The sequence below is a fragment of the Muscardinus avellanarius genome (assembly GCF_963383645.1).
Source record: "Muscardinus avellanarius genome assembly, chromosome: 5".
Classification (NCBI taxonomy): Eukaryota; Metazoa; Chordata; class Mammalia; order Rodentia; family Gliridae; genus Muscardinus; species Muscardinus avellanarius.
The window spans coordinates 135,320,560-135,340,137 of NC_137790.1; the positions used below are offsets into that span (position 1 = coordinate 135,320,560).

Here is a 19,578-nt window from a genome sequence, read left to right on the forward strand (position 1 = left end):
TATCATTCTAGACGCGCCCACACTGCATCCAGCTTCGACCACTCACCTGTTTCCTGTCTGAATTTGCAAACTCTTGGGAGTTCTTCTCCCTTTCGTTTTACCTTTGCCTCTCTCCTCTCCTCCCACGGAGCCCAAGCAAAAGGCCAAAACCACAACCTATCCCGGGGATTTCCCAGGGCCAAAGGCTTCCTGGTTCTCTTTTCTTGTTTGCATCTGTTAGGAACAAGCACAGTCATTTTAGAACGCAGACATACACAGGCGTGCTCTTGCACACGGAAACAGGTTTTTCAAATTTTTCCAATTTGTGGTTTCTTTTTCCTTTTTGCAGAAAATGCAAACGAAAGAAAAAAAACAAGGTTTTCAATTGAAGGTACATCTCTTCTTCAATATGAAGACATTAATTGAATTGGTTGGATCCCCATGCAGTGGTCAGCAAAGTCCTTTGGCAACTGACGGAACAACATCTGGAGACTCAGGAGCTGGGTGCTGTTTGAAGAAACTTCCCTAGACGAGTCATGAGCAAAGGGAGATGCATATGGGAGAGGGAGGGACTCTCTGGGAGGAGTACCAAAGGAGAAAAGAAAAGAACGTCATTGGTGAGGAAGAAAATGGAAAACGGCTTTGTTTCTTCCCTCTACCTCCTTCCCTTCTTCCTGTAGACAGATACCTCCAGCCCACTGAGGCCGGGAGCCAAGTTCACTCTTGTTTTTTCGATGCACATGGTTTTGTCTCCACTTCTGTTACACGTCACCTTCCTCTATTTTTATTATGATATATTTGGGTTCCCACCGCATCTTCAATGAGCTTCCATCACCAAGAAGCGAAGGTTGCCTGTTAACAGCGGGCCCACTTGATGGAAACACATTTCCCGACGGAGGAGCCGATCTCTTCAGCATACGTCACAGTGGTCAACCTCTAAGGTCCCCCTTGACCCTGGTCCTCTTCCTTCCCTCTCCTTCCCCAAGAAAACGAGAGTTCTCATGCCATTGCTGTGGGGGACTGGCTCATCTGGACCCTCATGGAATGGATGCTGTTCAAGATCTTCTTTTGATGGCCTGCCAAGGTGACCCCTATTCTCAGGAGGTCTCTGGGAGGAGGGAAAAAGCCACAAAAGATGTTACTGTATTGTCAAGGCAGCTTTTCGCAGATTAAAACCCATCACCAAAGTCATGCTCCTGAAAATAGTTAGAGAAGCCAATAGGTGTTTAAAATCCAAGTAGCCAAAGTTAGCCGAGTTCTTGGCAAGGATCCAATTTGATATATTCTAGTTTCTAGTCTTAGTTTCTAAGACTAGTTTCTAGTCTTAGTTTCTCTAAGAACGGGCCCTTGTCTCTACTGCCCCCTCTGGTTTAGATGATCTGAGAAGGCTGGGCCTTATTCTGGGAACTTGTTTCTTACCTCTGGTTTCTGGAGCAGCCCCTTCATGACTCTCAGGTGCACTGGAATTTTCCCTTCTATTTCTCCCTCCCGCCAACCACTGCACACACTCTCTGGGGTCTCGGTTATTCTGTGCAGCTTTTCTGCCCATATTAGTGAGCACCTACTGAGACTGAAAAGATGTGGGGCCTGCCTGGTCTTCTGATGTTTTTCCCTGAGTTTCCAATTTATGACTCTGTTTGAATTTTTAATGTCATGCATTCTGAAGATGGGTGATCTCAAAATATCTTGAAAATATCTGCCCAAGCCTAAATCCAAAGAATATATGTGGGATAGAGATTTGGATTGGATTTATCTTGGAGCTGGGAGTTCGTGGTAAGTCTGAACTTGGTGGGGACCCGTGCATCTTTCCTTAGTTAATAACAGCAATAGATAAAACTGCTTGAGGGCCTTCTATGTGCTGCACACAATCTCACCTAAACCGGCAGAGAAGCATTTCATAAATACTGGCAAAAGTACTGTAAAGTCAATTAATAATAATAATAATAATAATAATAATAATAATTTAATAGCAACTGTCAGTCACGTGCATTCTGTGGGCAGGTATTGGGCATGGACGGAGCACTATGTAGGCTGTCTTCCATTTGTCTCCTACCACACAACAATAAGAGGGGCACTATTATTACCTGCATATTTATAGACAAGGCAAGCAGGGTTCAGAGAAGTCAATCAACATGTCTGAAACCACACAGCAGGGACTCCAGTAAGGGATCACACTAAGCTAAGATTCCAGACTTCCTGGCTCTTGGTCCCCCACGAGGCTCCTCTCAGAAGCCTTCTCAGGTCCTGACTGTGTTCCTCAAAGCCCTTCGACCCCAGCAGCACTGCTCGTGTCGTGCAATGTCGCCCTGCTGGACCCTGGACTGGATCTCTGCCCGTTGCCGCTTGGCTTTCCTGCTGGCTGTCAGTCCCCCAGGGCTGCCTCTGGGCACGGCAGTTAAATTGGCTATGTTCTATCTTTGTAGCAAATACTTGGAGGAAGCATGCTTGAATTCTGAATTCACAAATTGCCCCACGATCTATTTTATTGAGTTGCTCATTTTCTTTTTCCCATCTTTTCTCTCTCAAGAAACAAAACTGAATTGCTCCAACAGGGTATGGATGTGTTTTACTTTGAACTAAAGGCCTTAATTTTCAGTTTGACTCCCCTCGTTCTTTGCCATGTGACTGCTCCCAGACAGAGGAAATTGTTTTGCTAGATCCCTACCTGCTGTGGGTGGATCCTGTGTCAACACCCCATATGCAGGAAGGTCACAGAAGAAAAGGAGAAACACCCTCCTCTCCCTGGGCCCAGGCCCGCTGGCCACCTATGGGTGTCCCTTTGAGCTCTATTCTATATATTCTTGCTGTCTGTTTCATGATCATTCATAATGGCAGAAATTATCTTTCTTGGGCATCACCAGGAACCTTTTAAAAACTATATAATCTGATGTCCAGTGGATTCAGGGCTGGATGCCCCTTGGCAACAGTGGTGGCTCCGCCATTTCTTTCTTCCTTTTTTCTTTTTAAAGAATTTTATTGGTGCAATATGATTATCTACTGTAGTGGGGTTCAAAGAGACACATTCGTTTTGCCCACGACATCTCCTAAACTTTACCACAATAGGGCTCCATCACTTCTGACAAGAATATAACTCACAGAGGTGGAGCTGGGCCCCAGGATGACTGACCATTTTAATGGCACTGAGCCAGTCATCCACGGTGGTGAGTATCAGGAAGCCATCTTCCTGGGGAGACTAACTGCTAGGATGGCTCTTTATCCTCTCTCTCTTGTGGCCAGCTGGCCAGACCAGGAGGCATCGCATAATTACTGGCAAAGTACTGCAGAGTCAATAATATATTATTATTGTTATTATTATTATTATTATTATTATTATTATTATTATTATTTAGACATGGTGCCTGAAACATAGTAAGTGACTGATTAGTGTCTGTCAGCTGACTAGAAGACTGATGGGTCCTGTACCATTTATGTTACAAGCATCGGGTTAGGCTCTGGTGTTCTCAGTACACGTAGCTCAAGCAGCCTGCAATGTGTGTGTGTGTCTGGGGGAGGAGTCAACTTCCTGGATTGGATTATCTGAGCTTCTGAGTTCAGAAGGCAAACTTTGACCCTTGCCAACTTTAATCCAGGGGTTAATCCAGTGGTTCTCAAACTTTGCTGCGTATTAGGATCATGTGGGAAGCTTTAAAAACTTCCCAAAGCCCAGGTCCCACCACAGACCAAGAAATCAGATTTCTGGGAGTAGGAACCTAGGGACCAGCATTTTTGAAAGACCCCTTGGTGATTCCAGTGTCCAGGAAGGTGCGGGAATCACTGTGGCCCTGGCGGGGTCGGGTAGAAGGATGCTGAACTTACGGCCAGGAGAGTAGACTCGAGTCCCTGCTTCGCCAACTGTGACCACCCAAACCACGCGGTCTCAAAATCTGCGAAGTGGCACTAGACAAACATTTCCCAAACTGCAGTTCTATAAAAACCTGTCCCTCAAAAATATGGTGCCATGGTATTTAATAATTTTAAATGGCTTTCTTTATTTCAGGATTTCTCCTGGCCTTTATAATGCTAATATGAACAGTGAATCTCCAAGAGGGTGATAAAGTGTGCAGTATTTCCCGAATTTATTTGACCGTGGGACCCTTTTTTATCCCAAGGAGAACCTATTAACATTTCCCCCAAATGGTGCTACTCAGAACATTCTTGAGGAAATGACGGGCCGCGAGGATCTTTAGGAGCCATTCTGGCTCTCATCGTATTTGAATAATTTTATTTCGTGTATTCCTCCCAAATCCCGGTGGCAGCGGCAGGCTGCTACATAATTTGTGGGGGAATGGAAATGTGGGCTTATTTACAGGCGCTCTCTGCGCGTGAGGGCAAGGCCCCCATGCAGCCGTGGCGGTGATTGTTGCTGAATCAGTGCAGGGCTTCCTCTGCTGTGTGGTTTCGAGTGCTGGCTGGCTGTGTTCTTTCCATCTGGATGCGCTCTTTGATGGGCTAAGTTTATACGCTTAAATGGGGGAGAGGCGCTCGGTGATTAGCCAATGACATATGGCTGTGACTTTGAAGAACTTTCATTTGGGACCCAGAATAGATCACCACCCACCCACCCACCGCCAGCCTCCCCAGCTCTCCCGCTATCTTTCCCAGGCACTTCCTGCAGGCTTGGTTCTATACAAAGAAGAAACTTCCTGGTTGCGCCTGGAAATAGGACTCACATCATCTGCAGAAGCAGGGAAGGGGGCTGGACCCGTCTGTGGGTTGGACACAGGGGATTCTCGCCACTTACTCTGACGTCATCTGGGTGACCAGCTGGAGGGAGGTGAAGCCGGCGGTGAGGAAGCTGTCCCTGTACTGGACCATTTTAATGGCGCTGAGCCAGTCATCCACGGTGGTGAAGGCCGTGAAGTCTGGGATGGAGCGGTCAAGCAGGGGCTGGGAAGGCCTGGTGAGGCACAGAGGAGCAGGTGAATGCGTGGTGGTTGCAGACAGGCATGGACAGAGGTGCATTCTGGGAATATGGCCAACTGCATGCATAGGAGATGAGATGGAGCCCTGGGCTGACCCTTCCTCCAGAATCCTAGATTGGCATCACCTCCAAAAATGAGCGGCCAGACCCGTTGCCTCTGGGCATAGAGGACCATCGCTCAGTCCACAGACATGGTACAGTCTGCAGGTTGGTACAGCATTGAGCGGAAGGGAAGGAAGTCTGCCCCGTACCTCAGACCACCAACTCCTTTAGCAACTGAAGTCTAGGAGCCCCGCCATGTGAAGATGTGGCTCTTTCAAAAAAAAAAAAAATGTACAGTTCGCCACTACTTTCCTACATCTACTGGTAATATATTTTTTTCTCTTGGTATTTGAAACAAAAATGGAGCTGAGCTGCCTGCCACTGACCTTTCCTGGCACATTCCTTTTGTGTGTATGGTACTGGGGATGGAACCCAGGGGCATTCTACCTCTGAGTGACACCCCCAGCCTTAATTTTTTATTCTTTTTATTTTTGAAACAGGGTCTCACTGAGTTGCAAGGGGCTTTGCTAAGTAGCTGAGTCTGTCCGTGAACCAAAATCCTCTAGTCTCCACTTCCCGAATACTGGGATTACAAGTGTGTGCCACCATACCCGGCTCTTAGGTACATTCTTAAGGTAGACCAGAAGTCAGGATACCATCTTGACATCTCTCTAATCCCCCATCCAATTCTTCACCAAATTAAAAATATTTTGCCTCCCAGATGTGTGATTTAAGACACTCTCTTTTCTGTTGTGATTAGTGTGTGTGTGTGTGTGTGTGTGTGTGTGTGTGCGTGGTGTGCGTGTTACTCGGGATTGAATCCAGGGACACCCTATCTCTGAGCTACACCCCCCAGCCCTATTTTAGTTCTTAGTTTAAAACAGGTTCTCACTAAGTTGCTGAGGCTGACCTCAAACCTGCGATCCTCCTGTCTCAGTCTCCTAAATACTGGAATTACATACCTCTGCCACCATGTCCGGCTTCTATTTTGATTCTTTTTTTTTTTTTTTTTGCAGTACTGGAGATTGAAACCAGGGCCATTATTCTACCCCAGCCATATTTTTTTCCTTTATATTTAAACAGGGTCTCATTAAGTTGAGGAGAGCCTCACTAAGTAAGTAGCTGAGGCTGGCTGTGAACTTGTGATCCTCCTTTCTCAACCTCCCAAGTACTGGGATTACAAGCCTGCACCACCATGCCCAGCACTATGTTGATTCTTGAAATGCATTCCTTTGTAAGGTCTTCACTGGAGCCAGATGCTCTTTTTTTTTAATTGTTTTAATTTTTTTTGATACCTCTGGGCTATACTCCCAGACCTATTTTATGTTTTATTTAGAAACAGGGCCTCACTAAGTTGCTGAGAGCCTCACTAAGTAGCTGAGGCTGGCTTCGAACCTGTGCGATCCTCCTGTCTCAGCCTCCCAAGCCCGGGGATTACAAGCGTGCGCCACCACGCCCACCTAGATGCTCTTTTTACAATATAGACATGATCATGTACCAAACCCTCACCTTGATCCTGACACAAGTCAAACCCTTCCACAGGTGCTCCTTGCTCTGAAAATCAAGCCAGAATTCCTCGCACGGCCCTTGCTCACCCCGTCAGCCTCAGCACCTCCGGATCTCTGCCTCAGCTGCGCTGCCAGCACACCTCCCTCAGGCTTCTGCACATCCCGTGACCTTGTCCCTCGACCCCCCATCTGTCTCCCTTTCCACCCTGTTGATGCATCTTGCCCTTCACACCTCCCTGCCGCAGTGCCCACTAGAGTGCAATTATCATTGGCTGCTCCCAAGTGAGCTTAACCTCGCTAAAGACAGGGACCAGCTCTGGGTACCTTGTTCCACAATACCAGCACCGGACACAGTGTCTGGCATCGAATACATTTTGTGGTTGAAAAGATCAATTAGTAAATGAATTAATGATAAAAAAATGTAGCTAAACAAAGTGCAGCTGACGGAAGCTGGCAGATCGTCTGCTCATTCACAACAAAATGAATTGTTTTGTATTTCTTTGTCCCATGGCAATTGGGGTTTATCCTGCCAATACGTTGGCCAAGGTTTCGGGTATGGAGCTCCACCTGGCCAAAGGCCTGGGTAACAGAAAAAGTGCCCTTTGGAAGCAGGATTGCCCAGAAATAAGGCATCCTGTCAATCAGATCAGATAAAACTCAGCTACTATAAAGCCCTGTGCTAGGTACATTGGCAGTCCACTGAAGGCAGAGACCCTGCCAGGTCTCTCAACATCTGTCTGTAGCCCAGGCTGGAGGAAGAGAATATTTTAGAGTGATAAAAAAAGTAGAAGGGAAGAGTCTTAGAACTTCTCCCATTAGTGGATAAGCCAGGCCAGCCCATCCCCAAGGAAGAGCAGGTTGCTGGCTCAGCCCCACCCGCCATCTCGGAGTCGCCCCATTTTACTAGACTCACACAGCGGTGATGGTTGCCACAGTCTTGAGACTTGCCGGGTTCCGGATCATCTTGTCCAGAGTGTTGACGATTTCCGCAAAGCGGGGCCGGCTGTTCCGGTCCTTCTGCCAACAGTCCAACATGAGCTGGTGCAGGGCGGCGGGGCAGTCCATGGGAGGTGGCAGCCGGTAGTCCTGCTCGATGGCATTGATGACCTACAGTGGGACACAGGGGACAGGCGTGACTGGGGACGAGCCACCAGCCAGTCACTGGCCAGTGAGTCCTTGAAGGCAGAGGCCCCTGACCAGGGTGGTTCGGGTGCCTTCCTCCCATCGTAAGGGGTTTTCTACACACTTCCTCCCTTCTCCCACAGACTGGGCTCCCACAAAGCAGGGACAGCATCTTATTGCCCCTTGCGTTTCATCCCTAGCACCTGGTACAGAGCTGGGCACATGCAAGATCTCTGTAGCTTCTTGAAGAATGAGTAGATGAATGACCTGTCTCTTCCTTTTAAGCAGACACAGGGCCCAATCCTGCCTTACTGGTACCAGGGGGGACTAAAGGGGGACACAGAGAAAACCCAATGGGTTTAATATGTGCAGGGTTGGGAGTAATTGGGATTCAAGAAAGACTCCAGACAATGAGGAGGCACCTCGGGGGAGCCAGGGAGGACGTTTAAGGGTAGGGGTAGAGGAAGACTTAGGTTCATTAGTAGAAATAGTACCATAGGCTATGTGTATACACGTGAATATATACCAACATCAGTCTGGGTACTCTGTATTGGAAGGGAGGAAAATGGGGGCATCAAGAGCATGCGCATGTACGTTATCGTCAACATGATTTACATTATGGTGTGAGACTATAATGCACCAATGAAAGCACTCACCCCAAAAGAAAACCCAGTGTGTCACCAGGTATAAAGAACATGGTGGACTCACCATGCTTTAAGCTCCCCTAAAGCTTGTGTGGTCTCATTCTTTCAGTACTAAGGGTGGAGAAAGGAAGGAGACAGACCAGCTGCGATGGAGGTCCTACTCCATGCCAGGAATCCTCCCAATCCTCCTATCTCTAATTTGTCTTCATCATCACAAGGTAGCCAGCAGCATGAACAGGACTGAAGGTGATGATGATGGGGTTGAGCCAGCTGGTCCAGTACAATAACAGTCAAAATAACAATGTGGTCCAGCAAAATGAAGACCACCGATTAAGCTTTGGTAATTTTTACAAACTTCAGGTGATGAATTTGTAAACAATTTAGAACCTTTCATTGCTTTGCTTTTCAGGGTATTTGGGGGGGGGTGTAGTTTCATCCTGTACTTCATAATTCCAAATTCATTTAAATCAGTTATATCTGCTCTGTACTTTTTATATTAAAAATTGTAAATGATTAAAATGCTAAATGTATGAATTTATTAAAGTACACTCACAACATAATAGAAAGCCTAGGATAAAACACATTTTTAAAGTGATATTGTGAAAAAAATCTACGTATTGAAATGGAAATAAGCTCATATGATAATACTAGGCAAAAGGTCAGGCTGAATAACCACAGGTATGGTATAATCTTGCTTTGATGAGAAAACAAAAGTCAAAACAAAACAAAACCCAACAATTATACACATGCATAGAAAAGACCTTGGAAGGATATATACTGCGGAGTTAATGGTGGTTGCCTCTGGGCAGGTAAAAACATGAATGTTCTTTATGCTTTTTTTCTTTTTGCTTGTTTATATTTTTATTGTCTATAATAATCATTCATTGATTTCATATTAAAATGAACAGTTAAAGCACCTTAAACAACAAAGGAAATAATTTGGGGTTTAGGAATTTTCTGGTGTTTTTACCTCTACTTAAAAATATCAGATTCATTTCAACTGATTATTCTTTTTTTAACGTCATTAAATTGGTCAGAAAGTGAGTGTTCTCAATCAGTTCATATTTTTACAATTTCTATGGATAGCATATGGGACGTGCAGTGGGGCATGAGATAATACAACCTGTCGTTATTAGCGATAATCAAGGTGTATTATATTTTCCATTCAGGAGGATGACGAATGAGCAGAGGAACCATACCAGTATTATCGCTGTATAAAAAGACCAGTAACTGGGAACATTCGCTTTTGAGCACGGCGTTGCACTGACAAATTTTTATCTGCTCCAAACTCTTGTCAATCAAATTCCCTGCCACCTCAGGGGAGCATTTTTAACCCCGTTTTCCCCATGAGAAAATGGAGACTGAAGCTATGAAGCAATGTGCCCCAGAGCCATACAGCTAGCAAGCCACAGGGCTGGGAATGAAGCCCAGGGGGATCCAGCCTGAGGGTTTACGTGTCTGGAAAGCCATTTTTCCTAGACTTGGGGGGTGGAGGGGTTCGACACCATGATTTCCAGAGCTGTGAAATGCCTGTGGAGCTAAATAAGTGCTGCACCAGAATGGACAGCTGGGTTTCATCCTCTTGAGTCTGGCTCACAAACCTGCGCCCTTTTCTAGATTCTCCCAGGCAACCACATCAAGGGGTCCAGACTTTCTACTCACTGTGAAGACAAGTGGGATTTCCCACTGAACGGTCCTAGGGGCTCCTTCTGGGTCACCTGAGGGCAAGCGGGGTGGGATCATCAGGAGGGGCCAACTGCTGGCACATCTGCTAAATTGTTTGTTTCCAGCATCCCAAATACTAATTTTCCCCACTGAAAGGCAACTCTCCTACCTGCCTTAGAATAAGAAAGAGCACGGGGAGTCCTTCTGTGGGAGTGCAGTGCCGCGGTGTGCGGAGGACTGGGCACTCCTAGCACAGCGTGGGTCGGGAGAACAAGGACCCAAGTCCAGTGGACTCTTCAGCCTGTAAGTGCTGCGCCGATGCAGCTGTCTCTGACCCCCTCATCGGCTCCTCTGCATGCCAGCTGGCTAGACTTTGCTGAACACTGTCCTGCTGTTTGTTTTTGTATTTGCTCTGGATTCTCTGTTTTTCCTCCCTGGGCAGGTCAGCCAGGACCCCAGATCCAGGTGGCTGTGTTGGTGAGTGGACTATATAACGATTAGAGGCTGAGACCTTGGAGACCAGGGTTTAAATCTCAGTTGTATTTCTTATGAGCCATAGGACTTTGGGAGAGGGGTCTGACTTCTTAAAACTGCATAGATGTGGTGCTAAAAATATTCAGTGATACACAGAGGTGCCCGTTGAGCACCGCACCAAAGAGCAGCAGAAAGAATCCTCAAGATGTAGAGGGTCTTATTACTGCCACGTCTCCGTGGTGGGTGTCTTCTCAGCAAAGAGGGAGCTGCTGATGGTCACTCTGGCGGTCCAGGGAGGCAGTGTTTGAATATTACCAAGCTCATCCCACGTCTAGCCTTTCAGGAGAGTAGGTAGCCATGGGAACTCTTTCTCCTGCTCTTGTTTACAAAGTGGTATTTGACCCCATTTGCTCTTGCATTTAGATAGATTTGTTGTTATTTATTTTGTTGTTTACTTGGCACTGTGGATTGAACACAGAGGCACTCTGCCCCTGATCTACATTTGCAACCCTTTTTACATTTTTATTTTAAAATAGGGTCTCGCTAAGTTGCTGAGGCTGGCTTCAAAACTGCGATCCTCCTGTCAGTTTTCCAAATGCTGGATCACCGCCAGCCCACTTGTTACTACTCAAGCTGATACTCTTGGAGCACGGATGCTTCTGGCACATAACTAAGTCTTTATTGTCCTCCCCAAAGTAAAAAAAAAAAAAAAAAAAAAAAAAACTAAAACTAAACTAAAACTAGGTCATGAATTGGAATATGGGTGGCCCCTATCTACTCATCTTAAATCGAAATGTTTTTCCTTTACAGATTTTTATCCTCCTTTTAAAGATCTGGGTATTTTCTAAATTTTCTCAGTTCATATAACTTATGGCCAAATTAACATTTTTTTTATTAAAAAATGATTTTGAGGCCAGGTGTAGCGCACACACTTGTAATCCCAGAATTTGGGAGGATGAGACAGGAGGATCACAGTTCGTGGACAGCTTCAGCTACTTAGTGAGGCCCTCTGCAACTTAGTGAGACCCTGTTTCAAAATAAAGAATAAAAAATAGGGCAGGGGATGTAGCTCAGAGGTCGAATGCCCCTGGGTTCCATCCTCAGGTCCACAAAAAAAGAAAATAAATAAATGATTTTGGTCCTGTATGAAACTCTGAAATCATTCTCTGTTACACCTACTCACTAGAGGTATGGAGACTCGGGAGGAAGTGTGGAGTAATGCCTTCACTCAGGCCATCTGACAGCTCTAAACACCTATGACCATGTTTGAATTGTATGGAAAGATTTGGCTCAAGGTTGGGGACAGAAGGTGTTGGCCTAATAGAGACACACCTGCAATCCCAGTACCTGAGAAGCTGAGATAAGAATATAACAGGTTCAAGGCCAATGTGGTAACTTAGCAAGAGAGACTATATTAGAAATGGAAGATAAAATAAGGCTCAGTGGTAGAGCAACCCTGGGTTCAATACCCAGGACAAAAAAAAAAAAAAAAGAAAGAAAGAAAGAAAAAAATAAAAGGAAAGAAAATTAGAGTGAAGATAGGACCTTTTTGTGGTCCAAAACAGGATGAGATAATGAATATTGAGAAGAATGATTAGGAGATCAAATTGCAGCTGCAGAGAGACAGAAAAATGGAGGTGCATGCAAGGTGAGAAACATCCTAGGTAAACTGGGACCCCAGCTGCTGTGGTCTCACTCTTAACCGTCCGCAATAGCTCTTTTGACCATTGCAAAAGAACAGTGCAAATAAACATTCTGGGGTAGGGATGGCGGGTGCAGAGTGGGCTGCCGCATTCACCTAAGCCCACAGAAGGGAGGCGTGGAGGTGGGGTGGGGACCAGGTCCAGGCGGTCCAGGTGCTCTCAGGCACTGGATGGAGGAACTGGAGATGCCCTGGGGAATGATCAGGGCCCTCGGGGACTCCTGGCTGCCCATTAGTGAGTTGGGTAGCAGGTGGTGGCTCTCGATCTTGCGCCGGGGAGAGTGAAGTGGAGACACTCCCACAGCAGAGGGACCAGGGCAGAGTGGGTTAAGTTGAGCTCTGATGTTTCGATGAAACCGCAGCCCCTCTCCACAGACACTGCCACTCTCATTATCTCTGTCAATCAGATCGGAGCAGCAGAACTTCCAAGTTGCTCTCTCTGGCTGACAAACTCTCTGTACATGTTCAAAGACCTTCCTGGGCTCCGGAAGCCCAATTACCAGCACTCCGGCTCGCCGCTGCAATTCTCTTCCTTAAAGCCTTTCAATTGTCATCTGTACAATCCTTTACTACCGCTGCCTCTGTGGCTGCTGATGAGTGGGGCTGTAGCCCAGCAGCTGAGAGCTCTTCCTGGCTCCCTCCCAGGCCAGGTTGTAGGCAGAAGCTTTCCGAATGGGTATGCCATCACCTCCTGCCTCCCATCGAGGGCAGAATTGTACTTGGGACAATGCTTATGAGCTTTATTTTGGAGAATTGAGACAAAATTAGAATAAAATACTATTTTACAGATGTCCTTGCTTCCTCTGAGACTGAGACACAGCTCAAATGTCAAATACTGGGGAGGCTTCCTCCCACCACCCAAATGCTCCCAAAGCCCCACACATATGTCCCTGGACCACAAGCCCTCCAGAATAGAACCAGCAAGCACAGTGCTTAGCCACCATTAGCATGCAATGGCTGGGCACTGACTGAATGACTGGGGAATTCTGGAAATCAAATATCAGAGCTTCTATTTGTTTTCGGCACAGAACGAATGCACTGACTGAAAATATCTTGAATGTCAAATCTCGCCTGTCAGCTTTGTAATCCATTCTATGTGGGCTGAATCGTCTTTAATCGGATTAAAGTCTCTGGGCGGGACAAGAGGGGTTTGCTTTGTCTGGCTAACATTTCTTACTCATCTAGCAGAGAGTATGGATGGAACCAGAGTGTAGTTGATTTCATGAAAGTAGCCTCGGCATCAGTTTCATCCCCTTGCTGACTGGACATGAGAGAGAAGCAGAGACGAGGTGTGGATAATCACAGATAATAGAGGAACAAGACTCCATCCATGGCTGGCATCAGGATCTGGCTAAGGACTCGGATGCCTTCCTCAACTGTCAGAGCGAAGGCGTGGCTCTGAAGTTCTAGCTGGACAGGGGCTGGCTATGGGCAGTTTTTACATGAGTGCCTCAGAGTCCAACAGTGAGTTCGTCAACTCTAACGCTCTTAGTCACAAGGGAAGGCCATGTGATTAAAACACCAAAGACGTGGGTATGCATATATCACTCTAGTATTCATAGTATTCTGACTTTAATTCTTTTGGAAAACTTCCAAGACGGGATATAGCTGGGTCATATGGTGGTTCCATTTTGAGTCTTTTTAGGAATCTCCGTTGTGATCTCCATAGTGGCTGTCCCATCAACAGTGTATGAGCTGCTATTTCCCCACTTCCTCACCAGCATTTTATTGTTGCTTGTATTCTTGGTGAATTGCCTTCTAACTGGAGTTAGATGTAGTTTAGATTTGTATTTTATTTGCATTCCCCTGATTGCCAGTGATGTTGTTGAACATTGTTTATACGCATTTGTTGGCCATTTTTATTTCTTCTTTTGAGAAGTGACTATTCAGTTCAGTTGCCTGTTTTTGGTTGGGTTGTTTGGAGAGATTTTTTTTGTTAATAGCAGCACAATTCACAATAAATAGCCAAATTGTGGAACCAACCACCATCCACAGATGAATGGATAAAGAAACTTCGGCATATACGTACAATGGAGTTTTACTCAGTAATAAAGAAAACAAAATCATGCTGTTTGCCAGAAAATGGATGGAACTAGAGGATGTCATGTTAAGTGAGACTAGCCAGTCTCAGAAAGTCAAGGGTCCTATGTTTTTTCTCATATGCTGAAGCTCGAGAGAAAATAGGAAAGAAAATGAACTTCAGATAAATGAGAATGGAGAGAGCAGGAGAACAGAAGAATAGTCGAAGATTGGGGAGGGGAGGGGGAAGGGAAAAGGAGGCTTGAGGAAGGTAAAAATGGTTCAAGTATGTTACATCCAATACAAAGGTGTCAGTACCAACCTCACCCACATGTTCACAGCATGGGGGAGCTGAGGTGATAAGGAGGGAAATACACCAAATGATGTGTGCACGTGTGCACACAGGTTTGCACCATTTGGAACCTCACTGAACCTCACTGAAATGCACCAATAAAAGGTGCATTTCACCAATAAATGCACCAATAAAATGCACCAATAAAAGGTGAGTCCTAAAAAAGAAATCACGTACATTGACTGGAGTCTTTTCAAAGAAAATCAGTCTAAAAATCCTTCTTTGCTCTTTAGTAACTATGGGACAAAGTTTCCCACAAGGAACACCCCCAAAAGGCCACTGTTCACAGCATCTCTGATGAGCCTTCTATTTCCTGTCCCACCCTGTCCGTCAAGCATAGCCAGAGGGCGGGGAATAACCTCTGCATAAACAGCACCCATTCCTGTGGCCCCTTTGAAGCTAACCAGCCTTTGGAAAGATTTCTCCAGTTATGCCTTCCCTAATAGGTGACATGGTCGCAGAAGAGTAGATTCTAGGGGACACAGGCCTTTCATAATTCCTCTCTTTAAAAGCTAAGGATGCACCCAGAAACAGCACTGGCTCAGAGCAACACATCTATCAGAGGCAGAGCAGGATGGGAACCAGGCACCTATGCCCCTCCCTCATCATGCATGTGGGAGGAGAACCCAGAGCTGAGGCCTTGGGATGCAGGGTAGACTGTCCTGTGTGGTCCATGGCTATTGAGCCCATCATCTCTTGGGTGGGAGAGTGCGATCTGGACACCTTTACAAGCTTTGGAATATAAGGAATGTCACTGTCCAGGCTGGGTTCTTTGCCTAACTCAAATTTCCATGCCAGGGTATCCCTGCTCTGAACACCTCAAGTTTACCGATATCTCGGTATCCACAGCATGTAGGGGTCTCTTGGGCAGGTGCTGCTGACACTCACGTCTTGGTTGGACATATCCCAGTAGGGTCTTTCTCCAAAGGACATGACTTCCCACAGGACAATGCCATAGCTCCAGACGTCACTGGCTGAGGTGAACTTGCGGTAGGCGATGGCCTCTGGAGCCGTCCATCTCACAGGGATCTTCCCTCCCTGGAAGAAAGAGAAAACTGATTAGTCCAAACATCAGTCTTCCAGCTGAAAGCAGGAGAAAATGGCATGCCTTTCCAATCCCCCACACCTCCATCTTGTGAATCAGGATAAGCCAGGATGGTAGTTGCCACCTGGGCTGGTGACATTGCTGAGCTTTCCTAGAGGAGGTAAAGAGGATCAGGGTGGCCTGTGCTACTCTCATGCCATATGTAGAGACACTACATACAAAGGGATAGTAAGTAATGAGACCCCCCCCACCGGATTCCCAACATATTGACTCTAAGTTGATGTTGGGACAGTGGGTGTAAAGAGTGAGTGTAGCTGTCCTAAACTCGCTAGAACCACACAACATGAGCTGCAGATGTAAGTGGTGTTTGTCACTGTAGCATGGCAATGTAAAAGCCACAACATTTGGGTCAGACCCTCCCATTGCAGGATCATATCAGGCTACCCCTGTGCCCCACTTTCACTGAGCCCCATTGCTGGAGGACATGTTTTCCTAACTGCAACCTGCAGACAGCTCTGGATTGCAAGGGGCCCAGGGCTGCGGCTTGCCCACACACGGGTTGTCCTGCTGTCCTTTAGCAAGGGTCAGAATCCTGGAGGTTGGAGGTGTGTATCTGTAAAGGGATGCTCCTTTTTCTTGCCCTCGAGACCCACATTGGAAGTTTCTTGGCCAGGGTTGTTTAGCTAAAAAGCTGAAATCCATCCATCCATCCATCCATCCATCCATCCATCCATCCATCCATCATCTCATCAACAAATAAGCCATGAGCAGTGCTTTGTGCCAAGCTGTATTTGAGGAGGAGTTGGGATCTTAGTGATAAGTGGCCAGGGTCCCTGCCCTCAAGCACTACAGGACTGCATGGAGTCAGATCAGAACACACAAAAAATTATTTTTTGCAGTACTGGGATTGAACCCAAGGGTATTCTACTTCTGAGCTACACCCCCAGCCCTATTTTTTATACTTTATTTTGAAACAGGGTCTCACTACATTGCAGAGGGCTTCACTAGAACACAGAAACTCAAAATGAACAGTTAGTCAAAACAACTGAAATAAGTGGAAAGTAGAGGATGAGGGTGAGTCCAGGGGGTTCTGAGGACTAGAGAAGATCCCCCAACATGGCTAGAGTGACATCAGATGGCTCAGAGCAGTCAGAGAAGCTCCCTGAGAGGAGAAGTTCCCTGCTGTGGTTAGGAGCTCCGGTGCTTTTGGCTGGGTTTAAACACCAGTACCTCCTTTTTCTACCTGTGTGATTAGGGCAAGTACCTTCACCTCTTTGTGCTTATTTCTCTCTAGGACCTGTGTAGTGACGCTGAAGCTATTCATAGAGTGTTGGGGACAGGACTTGGCATAAAGAATAAGTTCCATTTATGGGTTGACTGTTATTTTCACTTCGTTCAGCCCTAGAGAACAAGTAGAAGGTCACCAGACAATGTGACAAGAGAAGTCCAGGCAGAGGGAGCACGTGGTGGGTAGGGGTAACAGAGAGGATGGGAGCTGCTAGCAATCCAGGATGGCTGAACACAGAAGTCCTAGGGAGAAGGGCAAAGGGGCAAGAGTGGAACAGAAAGCAGAGCACCCGTGAGCTCTGTCCTGCACTATTGCTGTTTACAGGTATTAAAGTGGGTGCTCACCAAGGATAACTCCCAAAACTCACCACACTCTAGAACTAATATGGCCCTAAGTTTCAATGGCAAAGATTTCACCCCCAGAGGACTCTGTCAATGCCTGAACTCTGCATAACACCCATAGTGGTTTGGGTGTGGAACAGCCTTCAAAATGTTCATCTGTTGGCAATGCAGCAAAGCAGAGAACAGAGGTGGGACGTGGCTGGAGGAGGTGTCCACTGGGGGAGTGGCCTTGAGGACTTCGTCTGTCCCTGGTTGCTTCCTCTGTTCTCTGCATCCAGCTGCCATGAGTTGAGCAACTCTCCTCTACCATGTCCTGCTGCCAGGATATTTCTGCCTTGGAGCTGACCGACCATGGACTGAACCTCTGAAAACCTGAACCCATATAAACTTTTCCTTCCTTAAGCTGTTCCAGTCAGGTATTGTGGTTGCAGCAACAGAAGAGCCAGGACAGCTCCACAAATCCATGAAACCTGGGGCCACTGGGCAGTGGTGGCTACAGACGGGGACAGCAGCTCCCGCCCTTCTCTCACTGGCTCACGCCCAGCCTGAAGGAGTCTATTTTTAAACTGCCCATTCTCGCGATCTGTTTGAATTACCAGAGATACATAGTGGAGTTTAGCAAAAATGCCTTGAAAATGTATAAATGGTTAATCTGAGAAAGAAAGAAAAAAGGGGAAGAAACTGCAAAGTGTATCTTCATCTGGCTTCCTAGCCAAGGCCTGGGAGGAATAAAGGCAGCCTGGCCTGAACCTCCCCAGGCGCCCATCTAACAAAGAAAGCAGTCCTGATTTCCCCTGGGGACGCTGTCAGGCTTTTGTGGTGGGAGATGTCCTCAGCTCAAATGCCAGCGACATGACACATGTCTGCAGGGCGGGCTCGGGCTGTGTGGAGATGGGAGGATCAGTTCTCGTCCTCCCCCACAACAGGAACGCATCTGCTGGTCCTATGGATATGGTACCCATGGCCGGGAAGAGAGGTGGGTGGGCGATCCATCCCGGGTGCCTCCTAGGGCTATCAAGCACCTGGAGGTCAGCAACGGACAGCCCATGCACCCTGTCATGAGTCACTGTTAGCCACATCTTGAGATGGCCCGAGTGCCCCTGTAATATGTATTTTATTTATGTATTTATGTATGTATTTTATTAGTGCATTGCAATGATATGTCATAGTGGAGCTCAATCTGATAGAAATATCCATGCACACAGCTCTCAATATATTCCCCTCTACATCCTGCTTCGCTGTCCGCCCCCCTCCTCCCTCCCTCCACATGTTAGTGAGATGGCAGCGATACCTTCACATATTGCCATGGTATTATTTGAATTGTTTTCTTCCTCAATCCTCCCTCTTCCCCTCTCTCCATGCCTCCCCCCACATCTCCTACTCTACAGGTCTCTCTCTCCAGGGTATTTAGAGTCCCTTGATGCTTCTATTTTCTCTCCAGCTTCCACATATGAGCAAAAATATACAACTCTTGACTTTCTGAGACTGGCCCAAGTATCCAGGGGGTTAAGTGAGGTAGGAGAGAGGACTTTAATTAGTTCAACTCTGTGTGTGTGTGTGTGTGAGAGAGTGAGTGTATGTGTGTGTGTGTGTGTGTGTGTGTGTGTGAGTGAGAGAGAGAGAGAGAGAGAGAGAGAGAGAGAGAGAGAGAGAGATTGCATGCATGGGAGTGAGAATTTATCAATATGTGTATGCAAGACTAAGAGAGAAAGAAAAAAAAAAACACTTGGCAGCCAGCATGGGTTTGTGAGTACAGAAAAGAGAGAGGGAGGGAGGGAGTAGGAGGAGGAAGGGAGGGAGGGAGGGAGTAGGAGGAGGAAGGGAGGGAGGGAGGGAGGGAGGGAGGGAAAGAGAGAGAGAGAGAGAGAGAGAGAGAGAGAGAGAGAGAGAGAGAGAGAGAGAGAGAGAGAGAGACTCATGCTTGCCTACCTTTCCTGCAATTTTGTGAGCTGGGCAGGTGGGGTGAAAGCTTAGTTCTTCTGAATTTCAAAGAGGCGATTTGGGAGTCTGGCAGTGCCCTCCTCTGCCAAGTCTGGAGCGGACCCCAGGGGCTGTCAGCGACAGCTGTTGAGCTGCTTCCTCTTGCATATAAAGTGGCAGTGCCAGGCCCACTGGCGAGGAGCCTCCAGCCCTCCTGCCACCTTGTACTGTTGGGCCTCACTGAGCACAGAGCTGGCCTGTCACCACCCCCTCCATCCCAGCAGGTGGCTGTGCCTCAAGAAGAGCCACCCTGGACGGGCAGGTGACAGCCCATCAGGACCGGCTCTCCCACTCAGCCGAAGAGCGAGCAGGGGACGCTGACCTCTGAGACAGCTTGAAGGGAAGGCACAGTCAGGGGTGCAGGGGTGCAGGTGTGGGTACACTTGCCTCTGGGAACTTTAAACTTTCCTTACGTCATATCATCAACAGCATTGCTTTGCAATGCTCAGAGATAATTACAGTGATGATTACAATTATTTAATGCGTCTTCAATTCT

The 19,578-nt window shown here is 47.0% G+C and overlaps 1 protein-coding gene across 2 annotated transcripts in view; it reads right to left on the reverse strand.

Annotated features, from left to right (window-relative positions):
* Positions 1-978: 978 nt before the first annotated feature.
* Positions 979-19,578, reverse strand: part of EPHB1 (EPH receptor B1) — a gene marked incomplete at both ends in the record, with an annotated part of 441,334 nt that continues 422,734 nt past the window's right edge. For both annotated transcript variants that reach the window (XM_080696677.1, XM_080696676.1), the window contains 4 exons: positions 979-1,087; positions 4,721-4,876; positions 7,364-7,557; positions 15,317-15,466. In XM_080696677.1, the coding sequence (XP_080552803.1) occupies positions 979-1,087; positions 4,721-4,876; positions 7,364-7,557; positions 15,317-15,466 (609 nt within the window). The remainder of the gene's footprint in view (positions 1,088-4,720; positions 4,877-7,363; positions 7,558-15,316; positions 15,467-19,578) is intronic.